Genomic DNA, 16394 nt, shown 5'->3' on the forward strand with positions numbered 1-16394 from the left:
TACATAGGCAAGTTTATCACTTTTTTAAAATTGCCTTTGGGTTTTGAGTCATCATTAGAAAGGTTTCCCTGCACCCAGCTCCTGAAGAGTTCATCCCTTATCTTCTTTTAGTACTGGAAAAATTTTATTTCCTTATGTGTAGATCTCTGATTCACTTGACCTTTATTCTTGTGTATGGTGTGAGGTATGGATCTAATTGTATCTTTTTTTTTTAATGTTGTATCTTTTGTTTCAAGTGGCTAGCCCTTTGTCCTAGTAGCATTTATGAGAAACTCTCTCTCTGACTCTTGACTTGGGGGGTGTCTTTATCACATGCTACGTTTCCAGGCACACGTGAGTTTGTTTACGGACTCATCCATTCCATTGGTCTGTTTTCCTCTCCATGTATCCATGCCATCAAAATGCTTTAAACTCATGCAAATTATTAATAAACATCCCAACTCCACACTCGTGGGTATCTTGCCAGCTTTTCTGCTCGGTGGCATTATGAAATCATCCCTGTTGAATCATTCTGAACGTACGAAAATCTACATTTTCTTGGCTTCAACCTAATACAAGTGTGTAACTAGCATATGGTCCTCTACTGGCTGACCCCAGGAGACCATAGACATTCTGGCCATGTGGGCTTTGAAATGTTCCTCCTCATTTCTAAATTGCTTATGGACCTGCTGCCCAAGGAGTCCAGCAATAACCCTGTCTTTGTCCTTTCCTTTTCTTTCTCTGCCCCCTGCAGTGATCGAGGGCCGGGGAGTCACAGACAACGTGCCGCGGTTTTCTTCTCTGCCGCCCTTCCTGCCCGTGAGCTACCGCATCCTCGGAGCGGAGACCTCCTTCTTCCTGAAGGAGGCCCACCAGGACGTCATGCGCAACTCCAGCCTGCACACCAGGGTTGAGTCCTTCTTCACCTACAAGGCCAAGAGACCCCCGGTCCTCAACGCCAGCTACGGGCCCTTCTCCGTGCAGAAAGTCGTGCCTCTGGAGCTGATGGTCACTTCGAACTTTCTAGGCCCAACCAGTAAGTTCGGTCTCAACTGGAAGCTGAAGGCGCACATCCTGCGGGACAAGGTGTACCTGAGCCGGCCCAAGGTGCAGGTGCTGTTCCACCTGCTGGGCCGGGACTGGGCGGCCCCGAGCCCCGGCGAGAGGCTGCCGTGCCTGCGCCTGTTCGCCTTCCGCGAGACCCGGGAGGTGCGGGCCGGCTGCCGGCTGCAGGGGGCCCTGGGGCTGTGCGTGGCCGAGCTGGAGCTGCTGGCCGCCTGGTTCGGGCCCCCCAGCGTGGTGGCCGGGAGGAAGAAGGCGCCCGGGCCGCCCGAGGGGAGCCCCGTGGAGCTCTACTACTCCGTGCAGCCGGGGGACGCCCGCGGGGACTGCGCGGACGGCGACACCCGGAAGGGTAATGCCATCCGGCCGGGGAAGGACGGGCTGGACGAGGCCGTGCCCCACCTGCAGAGGATTGGTGCTGTGAGCCTCTACCGGGCCCAGGACACGGCCCAGCTCAGCGAGCTGCGTCTGGACAGCAATGTGGTCATCTGGTTGCCCTCTCGGCCGGTCAAACAAGGAGACGTGGTCACTGCCTATGTCACCGTGGCCAGCAATTCCACTGTGGACCTCTTCATCCTGAGGTAGGTGCCTGGGCTGGCCCCTGGCGGTCCTGCGTGGGCCTCGTGTGCGGTGGGGCTGGACGTCTGGGGTCTTGCTAACTTCGGGGGACACTCCGGCTTCACAGTGAAGCCCAATTCTGCAGCTGCCCATGGGCACTAAGTGATGCCTCTCACATCGTGGGTTAGGGGGCGGGGGAAGGGGGCCAGAAACCGCATCCAAAAGAAGTAAGGGTGAACAAATCTCTCTCGCGCGCTCGCTCACTCACTTTCTTTGACCTTGAGTTGTCCTTGAACTTGGAGAGGGATACAATTTCTCTCTAGCTTTGAATTCTTCTGTAGATACACAGGTACTTGTTGCGTGATTGAGAGTCTGTTTTTGCAGACCCCAAGAAGAGACATAGGGTTTACGACATTTATGGTATTTTTACCTCAGGTGTGTATGTGTAAAAAGGCAGGGAGGCTCCCTTTAACAAAAAAAGTTCGCGAGGTTGAATGTTGCCAAGTCAGGGCTGGGGGAACGTCCGTTCCTGAGCACGATTAAAGGAGTGTGTCCAACGGAAAAACATCATGTGGCGGTATTCCTTCTCCTAAAAAGAGAAAGAACAGAAAGTAAATTGAAATGACAGAATAACCCACCTGTCATCACGGTTGCTGACTCAGGAGACTTCGCAAGGTCTAATAGGGCAGCTCCGTCGTTGTGAGATGCTTTTGAGGTCGGTCCGGGAGCGTCTGGTTTCCAAGGGTTATTAATACTGGAGAAAAGCCATGTATGGAGAATCCTCTTAAAATGCAGACCAGGATTTCATAATAAGGAGAAAATATTTGGGACTTGTTTAAAAGAAAAAGATGATAAAAATCATGCCCCCTCCCCATTCTAGTGCAGAAGGACTGGGGTCATGATTACAGCTCTGCCTTGTTTTCTTTCTTAAAACAAATAGTTAATCATGCATTGAGTGAGTTGCTTGAGAAAATATCTGCGAAATAGAATGATAGCATTCTATCGTGTATTTCTTTTTAAGTTCTGTTGTATAGGGTCAAGAACGGTCAGCTTTAAAGGGTCTGTGTTTGTTTCACAAAATGCACTCCAAGGTTTCAGTGCTTCTCAAGGCGTCTCTTCATCCTTCAGATTCGAACGGTGCTCTTCTAGAATGCGTGTCCGGTCGCCGTCCTTGTCATGCACTCTTTCAACTTTTAAGTGGACTCCCTGGACCTGATCCTCCCTCACCCGTGTGTTCTGGGTAGGATCAAGGACTTCTACGTCTTCGTGGTCCCTGATGTCATAAAATCCTCCATCATTCAGAGGATTCAAAGTTTGCCCTGCAGGGACTCCTGTGACGTCTGCGCTCTCAGCCTCAGTGGCCAGCCAGGCACCGGCTGACCGTGAGAGGAGGGACAGCCCTCCCCCTCAGGGCGCCGGTGGCTTGATGCAAGTGTCAACCTATAACGGGGCCAGGAGAGCAAATGTTCAGATCGGAGGGTCCAGGTTTTGCTTCCTCCTGCCTTGGCTGGGAAGGACGCTGATCCGCAAGGTTTGAGTGTTGGTTTCCCTGGGTCCCTCGGCACCCTCAGCTTCCGATCATTTCATTGTATGATAAATATACACAGCCCTGACTTTGGAAAGTAGATGCAGAAGACCAGGAGGGCACCACCGCCACACGTCACGCTTCCCGAGTTATCATTCTCTCCTTCGGACTTGGACTGAGCCTTAATTTTGCTTTCGGAAACGCAGGCTCTGTGGTCCACCAGGGGCGGGTTTGAGTGAGTCACCGGGTGCCTGGGTCCCAGGAGGTATGGGCCTTCAGCTGCTGGGGGAACCCCCAGATCTGCTTCGTTGGACAGGTGGGGCTGTTTTCTGTATTTGCCATCATCTCGGGCAGGAACGGTGGTGAGGACCAGCTCCCGCACCGGCTGGCTCCGCTCTGAGCCTGGCTCCTGTACTTCCTTGGCTGTGGGACTGTGGGCAGCTCAGCCGACCTCCACGTACCTCTGTCCCCTTGTCCCCACATCAGATGGCCTCATGGCACCTCCTGCTGAAGAGGTAGGAAGCCCCCAAGGGCCACTATTTATTTGTAAGTTGCTTCTGACAGCACCTGGTCCATAAAAGTGTGTCTGTGAACATTGAATATCACGAGGAGGGGTTGTATTTAAACATCCATCACTACTTCCCTAAGCGCTGACTTCTGTTTTAACAGTAAAAGGACTCCGTGCCTTGCATAAAACCATACCCACCAGGTCTGTTCTCAATGTCATATTGATCCCCGCCTCGCCGTGATTTTGTTTAAAGAGCAAAACTGTTTTGTTTTGTTTTATAATGACAAGGACTTTGGAGCACAGAGGGCGGTGCTGGCGTGGTTCCGGGGTCGGGGTTGCGCAGGGCCAGAACAGCAGCAGCCTTCCCGATCATTCCAACCACAGACCCGAGTCCTGGGGGAGAGGTGGAGGGGACGTGGGGTCACAACGGGAGGCAGAAGGAAGCCGCTGCCATTTCTTTCCAGAGAACATAGTTAATTGTAACTTAGTTAAACATAATGTTCGCTTTTCAATGAATTGTTTCGAGGATAAAATACCCAATAAGAGGAAGGACACAGACGCAGGCAGACCGTGAATTCTATGTGAGGCACGTGCCTACGGGACCTGTGTGCCTGCAATGGCCTCCAGCCGTGGCCGTGGGGTGGACTGCAGGGAAACCCGTCTCACCCGTCGTGGGGACCTTTCTACCGAGAAATTCAGGGGGCTTGCAGGAGACCTTCAAAGACCTCTCCTGTGAGATGCAGAGGCATTCTCCTTTGTCACCTTGCACAGTGGCTTTAATGACAAGGCTGTATTTGGAGACCACCAGGACTTTTTAGGAATTTTTATAGGGAGCCGGTAGCCCATTTGGGAGCCTGGCCTGGGCCTCCTTTATAAGATCATTTTCGCAAATGATGCTGTCTTCCACGGGCCCAAGGAAGCAGCCGGCTTTGGCTCACAACTTCGTGTATTTAATTCAAAGGTGTCAAGGTGTGGAAAGTTGACGCTTTGTTATCCGTAGTCATAGCGATTTCGGAAAACTATGGGAGAAAATAAGAAATCGTGATCGCCAACACAGATTAAAAACGCATAACCAGATGTGTTTCATGGACACATCGAAGTGTGTCCACTCATGGGCGTAAGCCCCTTGGTGTGGAGCAAAGACCCAGCAAATATTTATGGATTTCGTGCTATCAAAACTAGATCACAGACGTTCCTTTTCCTGGATGTTTCTCTTCATGCCCAACTGAGGCTTCTTGAAGTAAACCTCGAGATTCTTACAGCAAGAAGAGGCATGACTCTCTATTCCAAGGGCTTCCAGAATATACCGACAATCAGAAAATCACATTACCACCCCCACGTGCCTGGACGTCATGAAGGCCTCGGGGCGCAGGGGATGGCACTTGCCCAAGACCCCTGCCTCTTCAAAGCTCTGCGTTAGACGGAGTTTGCATGACTTCTTCTGTTTGGGACCGATGTTCACTTTAGCTCGGCTGGTCCTGACCTCGCAGGCCACTAGGGGAGGGAGCTGGGGAGGCCCCTGCATCTTGACCTCATCACTGAGTAACCGGAATTGATGTCTACAAGGCAAAGGGGGTGGCTCAGGGTCCTCCGCACCCGAGAATGGGCTGACTTTGCAGTGTCCAAAGTTCAGGGGGAAAAAAAAAAAACAAAAGTAGTAAAACCAATGAATCACTGAACTTTATTGTGAACACACGAAAAGGCCAAGTTTGCATGCCGGGAACCCTGGAAGCAAAGCCTGGAATGAGGCTCAGAATTGAGGGTTCTGTGGGGGGCGGGGGAGGTCCTTGCATATGTGTTAGGAAACAGGCAGGTCCCAGAGCCCGGAGGCAGGGACTGACTATTCTTCCCGGACATTGTTTACAATATGAGAATTTTCTTCAATGAAAGGCAAAGGGATAGGGGTGACCTCCTATCAACTCAGGAGAACAATTTAAGTCTTGCTCGTGATTTTCCGAGGGATAAGCAAGCAACGACCCAGGTCAGGTTGGCCTCGCTTGTCTTGCCAAACAAGCTGAATTAAGCTTTGCTTGCATGACGAAACTGGATTTGTCAGCACAAGGAATTTTCAAGGCTGGGCTCTGTGGCTTGCGTGTGATTTTGACATCCTCTCTGCTTTGGGTCTGTCCCCTAGCGAACTGAGAGTGTGAGCGGCTTGTACGGCGTTCCCATCGCTACCCCTGATAATGCAGCCGGGCTGAGTGTGCGGACACACGAGTGGTTGGATCACTGAGTTCCCCAAGGTGTCGGATCCCGATGGACGTCATTTGAGGCATGAGTGACCATTAAGGGGCATTTAAAACCCTTGAGAGGACACATAGGTCCGTCAGACGACCTGAGGACAATAAGTGGCCAAAAGTAGATTCCCAGAAAGCGAGATCTAACCAACGAAGCGACTCCAGTGTATATAATCAGACTCAGGTTTTATCTGCTGACGTCAATCCACAACACGAAGTATCAGCAACCATCTCTCCTCAAGATCATTTAGGGCCCAATGTGCACAAGAATGGTTTATTTCAGGAGACAATCCTGTAAGTCAGGAGTAAACCAGGTCTCTGTCTGACGGGAGCTAGCCACCGTTGGATAAGAGACATCTCTTTGGAAATGTAAGGAAAGCAATGGTGGACGATCCGAGTGGATTCTCAGCAGCCAGTCGATTAAATCCCTAGACTGGAGTTGGAAGCGTCTTCACACGATGGAATGAGGTTGGCGCCTTCAGTCCCCCGTGGTGGGGGGAGGGTCCCCCCCAGTTGGCAGTTTGACCCTTTGATGATGTCATGGGCGTTCCCACCCAGCAGCGGGCACGAAGGTTGTCCGGACATGTTCTGCGTGCGATTTTCCTGAAGTTTACACGAAGGTCACAAAGCCTCGGAGACAATTCACAGGGAGAGTCTGATCATGGGCACGTCCTAGTTTCCATCTGAAAGACAATTCTTGTTATTTCATTTTTATCACAGACACAGTAAATCTCATTGGTTTGTAAAAAAAAAAATCAGTCTAGTCTCATTGAATAGGATTACTGATGTCCGTGTAGGAAGGATACTGATGCTACGTCTATTCACAGATATGATATTTTTTTAGTAAAAAGTCTAGTCATAGTCAAGGGGTATCAGGGGCTCTCTAAGGTCAACCTCTGTTCTTTAAAAGTGTCTGATGGGGGCGCCTGGGTGGGTTAAAGTAGGTTAAAGCCTCTGCCTTCAGCTCAGGTCATGATCTCAGGGTCCTGGGATCGAGCCCCGCATCGGGCTCTCTGCTCAGCAGGGAGCCTGCTTCCTCCTCTCTCTCTGCCTGCCTCTCTGCCTGCCTGTGATCTCTGTCTGTCAAATAAATAAATACAATCTTTAAAAAAAAAGTGTCTAATGACAAGGAATCTCAGATAGACCTTTAAAGTGCCTTCATGCCGAGAAGCCAGGCTATGGACTTGTTCAGTGGAGTCCCCTTGCAAAGAGAACAGATTCTCATCGAGTCTATTCTAATACATTTATCGTCATGAAGAATGAGAATATTTCATCCGAGTTTCTGAATTCTAGAGAGATCCCGTTGGGAGAAAAGGGGGACATGTTTTCAACCTGCGTTTACAGGCACAGGCTTTAGCAAATGGCTGCACGTTATAAATGTCTCGAAAGAGAGAAGGAAAGGAGTCCTTTCAATGGAAAAAGAAAGTATTGAAGAGCCTGCCGTGTTTTTAAACGAGGTCATCAGGATTGTAATCCCTCCGTCCGTTCATTCCGTCTCCCGTAGTTCGTCCTTGCTTTGTGTCATCTGGGTTAGCAGCTTTATGAATCCTCCCATTCCCCGTCACCACTGGAGACGTTCTCGCCCGGCTCAGGGTCGTGATCTTAGAGTTCCCGGACACCTGTGTTCTGGAGGTCTGGTGGGGGCTCCCCGAGGTCTCTCGGAAGACCAGGGACTTTGTGGCTGTGTGCATGTGCCCAGAGAGGCATCAGCGAGAGCAGAACATGAGCGGTGTGTGATGGGAGACTTACCCACCTAGTTGAAGGTCTAGGGGATTCCCCATGTGTCTGAACTCCCATGACCCTCGAGTGGTCCCGCTGTGTTTCACCAGCCCAGGACCGGCCACCGAGCCGTCCCCCGAGGCAGCTGCCCGCTGCACCAGCCAGCCCCGCACAGAAGCATCCACAGGAACCTCCCCATCTCCGTGTTTGTTCCTTCTCCCAGGACTTGTGAGCTCCCTCGGGGACACCCGACAATCGAGCAGCAGTTTGTAGGGCTGCTCTGCCCTTTCCTGGGTAGGTTTTTTGTTTGTTTGTTTTTGTTTTTTAAGATTTTATTTATTTATTTATTTGACAGAGAGAGATCACAAGTAGGCAGAGAGGCAGGTAGAGAGAGAGGAGGAAGCAGGCTCCCCGCTGAGCAGAGAACCCGATGCGGGGCTCGATCCCAGGACCCTGAGATCATGACCTGAGCCGAAAGCAGAGGCTTTAACCCACTGAGCCACCCAAGTGCCCCCCTGGGTAGGTTTTGTGGCTGGCACCAATGATGCAGGCTTTGGGGTATAAACCTAAGAGATGGGATCAGAGGAGGGACACTATTTTGTCTACTATAACAGCCCGTGATTGTAGGGGCAGGATCACAGAAGAAGGGGGCAAAGCGGGTACCCTCCGCCGGGGCACGGACAGCGCTCGGTCACGGGGCTCCTCACTTGTGCGTCCCGTCCCGGTCGGACTGCGGGATGTGTGCTCATTCTTGCTGAGAACCGGCATCCCTCGCTCCTGCCCCAACCCAATCCATGCAACGTCCTGTGCCCTTAACAGCCTCTCCATGTTCCCAGCATCTTCCAATAAATAAATGAAAAGGATAAAGGGCGGAAGCAGGGAAGAGGCTTTTAAAGCGATGAACGGAAGTGACTTTGCACGCAGGGGTGCTGGGAGAGGTGTTCTTTGTCCAAGCAGGACGCGATGCGTGGGTGGACTCATTCCTAGAAGCTTAATGCATGAGGAGGGAGGGCCCCTGGGGATCGTGGCCTGGCTGCCCCCTCCTCTGGAAGGATTCTGCAACGTGGACCTTTTGTAGGTAAACCCGGTTCCCGGCAGCCCAGGGCGGAGGGCACGGTGCTGTCCCCCCATGGGTGGGCGCCTGTCCTGACTGAAGCCGACCGGGGAGCTGCACGGTCTAGCCCCCTCACACTTCGATTTATCCCAAACATACACAAATGCACAAACACACACGTTCGCAGCAGCACTGTCCACAGTGACCAAAACGTGGAAACAACCCCCGTGTCTGTCGACCGGCAAACGAGTAAACAAAACGCGACCTCCCCGTGTCCTGGGGCAGCGTGGGGCCGCAGGAAGGACTACGGAGGTCGTGATCCGGGCCACGGCGTGGGTGGGTCTTAAAACCGTGATGCTGAGGGACGAAGCCAGGGACCCACGACTCCGGCCCCCAAGTTGCCGATTTTGGCGAGACCCTAAAAACACGGGCTTTCGGTGCAGTCTCTGCATTTTCGCCGGGGGACAACAGAAGCACCATCCAGCATCACCGTGCAGGTCCAGGGAGCTGATGGTGCCCCCGGGCTGAGGTGCCCCTCCGGGTCTAAGTCAAGGCTCAAAGGAGCAGAGTGTATTGTTTTCCTCGGGCTTCTGTAACCAACTACCCCAAACGGGGCGGTGTAAAGCATTGGAATCGTGGAGTCTCACGGATCTGGAGATGAGGGCTGATGGTGAGGTGCTGCTTGGGCTGGGCTCCCTCTGGAGGCTGAGGGATCCCTCCCCGCCTCTTCCTCCTCCAGCTGGGGCCTCGGCTCCCGGCTGCATTGCTCCGGCCCTGCCTCTGTTCTCACACGCTGTCCCCTCTCTGGCCCCCGGTGTCCGTGTCTCAGATCCACTCGCCTTTCTTGCAATGATCCCATCCAGAGATCTGGGACGAGTTATTCCGCAAAGACCCTGCTTCCCAGTGAGGCCACCTTCTGAGGTCGCGCGTGGACAAGCAGTCGGGGAGGCCCACTGTCCCACCCACACCGGAGAGGACAGGCGTGCATTTCGGGGCCTTACCCCGTGTCATCCAGGGAAGCTTGAACTGCCGTGTGCCCCTCGGCCCCTCCAGCTGGTGGGAGACCAGAGCTCCCAGTGGGGCTCTGAGCCTTCACCATGCGGAGAACACGCCTTTGTGCCAGGTGAATTTGGGGGAGCTTTTTTTTCTGTCTTTGATCCCCTTTGTGTCCAAGGGTATGGAAAAGCCTGAAAGGCAGATTTCCAGATCCCTGGCTCGCCCCTGGACGATTTGGCTCTTCCTTTCCAACGAGGCATCCATTCCCTGGGGCAGGAATAACCCGACTGTCCCGGACCCATCATTAGGACGAGACCCCAAAACACAGTCGGGTTCGCACTGACTGCAAATTTGGAGGTAATTCAGACAATTCTAGAGTCTCGTTTTCCCACACTCTGCCTAAAATTCATCTCCCTGTTGAATGTCTCTCCAAAGGAAAGGTTTGTTTTCATTTTGTTCAGCTTGTCATTTTAAATGTATTCTTCTGGAACAGAGAAAAGGAACAATTTTCTTTCTGCTTGGGAAGAAGTGAAGAAATAATGTTTCCTGCCCAGGGCCCCCTCCCCAGCTCCCCACAACACGTCTGCGTTGCCAGGCAGCCCGGCTTTGGTGAGACATTCGACTGTTGTGGGAAAAACATTTACACATAAAATTGACTCCAGCTCTCTGAAAAGTGAAAGGAAGCAGAACCTTCCTGACCGGGACCTGCCTCCTTTGTGCGGCATTCTTTAACGGACTTAAGAGTCATCTTAGTTTTCAAAATAAGATAAAAATTTAAAAAAATAAAATAAAAGGCATCTTCGTTTTCTTTGAACTTTCTGGATCACATCTCCGTCTGTGCACAAGGCAGGCTCGTCTACCTGGGCATTCTTGGAGAGCGGAGACAGGCTGGGGTGAGTAATCATTACAGTGAGAGTGTGGGATCCTCCAGTGTCCCAGAATACTGGGGCATTTTTTAAGATTTTCATCTTTAAGTAATGTCTACACCCAACTTGGGGCTTGAACTCATGACCCCGAGATCAAGAGTCACACGCTCCACCAACGGAACCAGCCAGAAGCCTCCATACGGGGGTATTTTTTTTTTTTTTTAAGATTTTAAAATTTATTTTAGAGAGGGAGAGAAGGGGGGAGCCGGAGGCAGAGGGAGAGGGACAAGCAGATTCTGTACTGAGCCCAAAGCAGGATTCGATCCCAGGATCCTGAGGTCATGACCTGAGCTGAAATCAAGTGTCAGAGGCTCTATAGACGGAGCCACCTGAAGAGTTGAGCGGCTGCCATTTTGCGCGGTGTCATGGCATTACCGCAGGGTTCCTTAATACGGGAAGTGTGGGCCATCCACGTCTTGCAACCCCAAGAGTTATTGGGTGAATTAAAGTCTCGGGTAGGGAGACAAGGCTTGCCTGTTTCTAAAGCATTCCGACTGCATTACCCTTCCTCGTCTGGAAGCTTCTTTGAACCTCGTTGCCGCGTCAGCCCCCATTCCTTGCCTTCCTAGCCACGTTTGGTCTATTTTCTTGTATTTACGAGTCCTCCGTGGCCAGCTGGGCTCCATTCGACTTTCAGAAGAGTGAGGTACTTTTTTATTTAGAAAGGAGGGGTCCTGCGAACGGGGGCGTGAAGGCAGAGAGGAGCACGTGGTGTCGGAGGGGAGAGAGGCAGGCTGTGCAGGCCCGGTACCAGCCATTTCTGCACGTGAGCCCAGTGACCTCGTGTCCCCCATGGCTAGGGTCCCGTTGTCCCTCCGCCTCTGTCCTCTGTTCCCAAGGCCTGACCTTGCTACTTGAGCCCATCTCGTGTCACCCTGGGCTTTCTTCCTCTGTCCCTTTAGCTCGAAAGCACTAAGGAAGGACCAGCACACTCAGACCCGGAGGGCGGCTGTTGCTCAGGCGGGGCCCCTTGCAAGGACAATGTGTCGGAGAAGGTAACGACCGTATATCGCATTCCCCTAAAGCGCCAGCATCCTCTGGCGTTTTGTTCTGGTGTTGTCATCCCTTTGGACAAGATTTCCTGAAGAAAGCAGCAAATGACATGGGTTCCTTCATTTGGCTACCCTTCAAGTGACAAGGACTGGGTTAATCTTGCTAAAGACGTGTAGACTGAGAGCAGAGGCAGAGTGTGTGGCAAAGGGGAAACGGCGGAACGGCTGCTAGAAGACAACAGGTTTACCTGCTGGGCAGGAAGGAACAGTAGATGTCCATCAGTGGCATTGGGATGGGGTCTAAGCTCTAGAGACGCAGGCTCAAGTTCAAGTCCAAGATCCACCGTTCTCTCCTCGGCAATGCAGACGGATTCCTCCTCCTCAGTTCCTCTATGAGGACAAGCATAATAGCAGCTACGGGTAGGGGTATTGCGAGGCTTTGACGGGATGGAATTTTAACCTGTGCTTGGCACATGTTAAGCACCTAATAAATATGGCTTATTATTATTGCATTCTTATTCTTGTCTTATCACATGTGTTTTTCCTGATGTTACACAGGGAGCCCATCACAGGTCCTCTTGGTTGAGAGCCACCAGAAGCACCCCAAAGTGTGCTCATTGAGGACCTCCCGTCTCTAGGGTGACACGCACATCCTTGGGGAGTAGAGTCCCCCTTGCTTTCATTCAGGCCAAACCAGAGGTCCTCAATCAGGGCTCAGGTTAATCCCCCTCCCTGGGGACATGTGGGACCATCTCAAGACATACGTGGTTATCCAGGCTGGGAGAGCATTTCCTCCACTCTCTCGTGCACAGAGGGCAGTGATGATGCTAGGCATCCCAGAATGCACACGACAGCCTGCCCCTCCCCAGCAAAGGCTCTTCCAACCCAAAACACCAACCAGGGATGCTGGCATTGAAAAACCCTGAGGAAAACAAATGTTGGTACCCCGGGACATGGCTGCGATCATGGGTTTCAACTCTGCTTTTCTCAGGCTTAGAAGCCAGCTGTGTTTCTCAGTGAATCATGAAGGTAGGTGCCCACGAGCGTGTGGTGAGAACCATCTGTTGGGAACCTAATGATGTTGTCTGGCAATGTAAGAGGTTCTGTTTCTTTGAAACACGCCTCCCAGATGTTGGCAACAGTTAATGCGGCAATAAGCCATCCGAACCAAGGCCAATTTTCATGTTTACCAAAGAGCAAGGACCTAATCTAGTTAGTTTATACGTCACAGTAAGTGTATCTTAATTTCCTTAGAAGAAGGAGGAGTAGGGGCAGGAGGTAGGGGAGCGGGAGGAGGGGGAGGGGGAGCAGGGGGAGGTGGGTGCTTTGATAACATCAGAGATGTATATTCAAAGACAGAGCCCATCCTTGATGTCACGTTGGCAGAAAGTGCCTCACACTTCAATTACACTCATTTCATTAGCTGTTAATGAGCACTTCCCAGAACAGGCTTCTTGGGCACAGGACTGGTTCTCCCAGCTGATAGATCAGTGTCGGGATTTCTCAGATAGAAGGACTGAAGATTGCATCCAGCTGACAACCCCAATTACGCCATTCTGAAATGCACGGTGGGGAGACGGGAGTCCAGCAAGGCAGCTACAGTAACATGGACAGTGGGGAGGGACCGTTTCCACTGAGCTGAGCTCCTGGCTACCAGGTCAGGGAACAACGGAGCCTCCTTCTCACCAACCGCTGAGATTACAGCGTCTCTGCTGAGGTCAAGAGACTATCTCCCCACTCTTAGTCAACCCCTGGGGCCACAGGCCCCACTTGCCCTCAACCCCCATGGGATGGAGATGCTCCGCTGGGCTGGGCATCCCTCCGCTGGGGGCTTGCAGCAGCCGTGAGCGGCTATCAGACATGAGTAGCTTAAACCAGTGGTTCCCCACCTAGACGGGGCGTGAACATCACCGAGAGTGCCCTTTATTGATTCTTTAAAAATTTTTAAATTATGTTCAGTTAGCTACTGTACACTAGCACATCATTAGGTTTTGATAAAATGTCAATCACAAGATTCCACGTCTAAAGTTTCTGGCTCAGTAGATTTAGAGTTGGGCTAGGGAATTTATATACATATATATATATATATATTATTTTAAGATTTTGGTCATTTATTTGAGAGAGAGCACAAGCAGGGGGAGCAGCAGGCAGAAGGAGAGGGAGAAGCAGGCTCCCCGCTGAGCAGGGAGCCCAACATGGGGCTCGATCCCAGGACCCCAGCATCACGACCCGAGCCGAAGGCAGGCACCCAGTGACGAAGCCACCCAGGCGTCCCCAGAGAATTTATATTTCTAGCCAGTTCCCTGGCATTACTGCTCACATTTATGTGCAGAATCTACACGCCAAAGCCGTGACCCTCGGTGCCTCACAAAGCGACCTCATTTGGGGATCAGGTCATTGCTGATGTCATCAATGAAGGGTGGTCGTACTGGAGTATGGGGGGGAGGGGGGACCTAATCCAGGACATCTCGTGGGAGAACCAGGGCAGCTGTGTCACAGACACCAGCAAACCACCAGGACCCTTCAGAAGAAAGCAATTCTGCCAACACCTTGAGATTCTAAATGTGCGTATCTAGTGAGACAGATGGAGAAGCAAACATAGGCATGGCAAAATGTCAGATTTGGTCAATTTAGGTGAAAGTGACACAGACATTTATGATGTTGATCGTTCCATATTTCCCCCTGCCCCATGGTGGATGAAGTGATTATTCAGATTCTGCTGTCCTTGGCTTGTGAATGACAGGCCTGGAGGAAGGGTTTATGTGGCTGGAGCAGTGCACAACCTTAGGCTCTGGCTTTCAGGCCGGGCTCCTTTCAGGTGCCGGTGGGAAGAAACAACGTCCATGCTTCTTTGACCCCAGGGAGTGGCAGGATGTAGCTTTCCTGCTCACTGGGAGCCCGAGCTCAGCTTCCCCGCGTCCTCCCAGCCCTGCCCCAACAGGATACCTGAATCTGGAAAAAGTCTTCTACTAATCCCTGAAATTCAGTCATCGGCCATTGCTGCTTCTTCCTTGGCTCTTGAATTGTCTCCAGAAGCTCTGGCAGCATGCCTGTTGCTATGGAAATGGCTGACTTCTTTTTCTTTTTTTCCTGCCTAAAATGTTACATAAATACCTACAACTTTTTTCCTAGCCTCCAGATTGCTATCATTTTGGCCATCTAATTGAAACAGTTCGAAGGGGTGTGCATTCTAATTGAACGGACAAAGAAACAGGTAGAAAAAGAGGGCACAGTTTATAGGATTGGTGCCCCCCGTTGCTTGACCTCCCCTGAGCTCGGCCACATCACTGTGCTTTTAGAGCCCTCAGCAGACTTTGGGCCGGGAGAGCCACGCTCCTGTGTGATGTCACCAGAGTTGAAGACATTCAGAGTGGTGTGTCTTGGTCCTAGAGCATTCCGTATCGGCGAGAGAGGCCAGGAGCTGTGGGGTGCAGGTGTCCCCCAGAAGAACTGGCCTATTACACTGGCGTAGACAAACCCTCTTCTCTGGCTCTTCAGCCCCGTCCCTGGTCTCACCAGGAGCACCTTGCGGCGGCCGCTGAGAAGTCCTCCCTGGGCTAGAGTGTGGAGGACTCGCCCTGAGTGCCTGGTGTTTACAGACTCTCTAGAGTGTCTCTGTCTGTGGTCTGGCACTGGCTGAAAAGTCTGTGTGGAATAAGAAGTAACTGTCCGTAATGGAGTCAAGAGTGACTAAAAAGCACCCACTGGGGATTTTGCTCTGGTTTCAAGAATGTTCTATCTTCAGACAGGCAGCCAAGCCTGTTTGCAGAACTTGAAAGGAGAGAGCACAAAACAGTAAAGAGTTATAATAATTGAGTCCGAACGAATGGGAGAGGATTAATCTCCATCATCTTCAGAGCTGCTAACAACCTTATAGTGCTGTTTTTTGCCCCACAGGCCAGCTTCCGAGACATGGCAGGTCCTGTCCCAGACCACCACAAAAAGTGAATATCGTTGTGAATCAAGTCAAACGAATTTTTTGGTTTCCCAAAGCATAGGAAAATGTTTGCACTATATCGTAGTCCATTAAGTGTGCAAGAGCACTATGTCTAAAAAAGGGGCATATCTTAATTAAAAAGATTTTATTGCTAAGAAATGCTATCATCTGAGCTCTCAGCGACTCACAGTCCCGGACCACAGATCGCCATCACAAATACAGTAGTATCGAAAACGTTTGAACAATTGCAAGAATTACCATAATGTGATACAGAGACGCTAGTGAGCTCCTGCTGTTGGAAACATGACGGCCGATAGACTTGCACCAGGCAGGGTTCATACAAACCTCCAATTTGTAAAAAAACGCAACATCTGCAAAGCGCAATAAAATGAGGTATTCATGTATATCAAGTTTTTTTTTTTCCCTAATGCTATGAAAAATAAGAAGCTTCGTAGGACTGCATGGTCCAATGCAGATCTCCAGGCAAGAGTTTTTGCCATCTGAGATCTGTTAAGATACGTTGATGTATCTTCTGAGATGTTAATTCCACGTCCAACAGGTGGCGCTCATGATTCTACCTGGTACCTGGTTGAAATCATCGCCCTTCGTGGAGACTTCAGACTCATGGGGTCCACCCTTCCTTGGGCCTTCTCAGGAAGTGCCTTGCTAAGTTCAAGTCTCGAACTTGAGAAGCTGTGGGTCCCGGGCCATGAGGGGTGCACACGGGCTCGCCAGCGAGTGGGACAGTGACTGGCAGATGTGATGAGCCTCGATGGGAACCCACGACACGGATGTGGGAGTGAGCATTGACATCCGTCCTAGGGGTCAAGCCCGGCAACCTGACCTTAGAGACCACACATGTAGGAGCACTAGCCTTCTCAGATCACAGGATTCCCATCTT

The 16394-nt window shown here is 51.4% G+C and overlaps 1 protein-coding gene across 1 annotated transcript in view; it reads left to right on the top strand.

Moving 5' to 3' along the window:
• The window catches only part of TMEM132C (transmembrane protein 132C), a 294550-nt gene that overhangs the window by 102334 nt on the left and 175822 nt on the right, over positions 1–16394 (top strand). Inside the window, exon 2 of the mRNA XM_032310375.1 lies at positions 734–1622. Within this exon, the coding sequence (XP_032166266.1) occupies positions 734–1622 (889 nt within the window). The remainder of the gene's footprint in view (positions 1–733; positions 1623–16394) is intronic.

This window comes from Mustela erminea, chromosome 13 (genome assembly GCF_009829155.1).
Source record: "Mustela erminea isolate mMusErm1 chromosome 13, mMusErm1.Pri, whole genome shotgun sequence".
In the NCBI taxonomy this organism is placed as follows: Eukaryota; Metazoa; Chordata; class Mammalia; order Carnivora; family Mustelidae; genus Mustela; species Mustela erminea.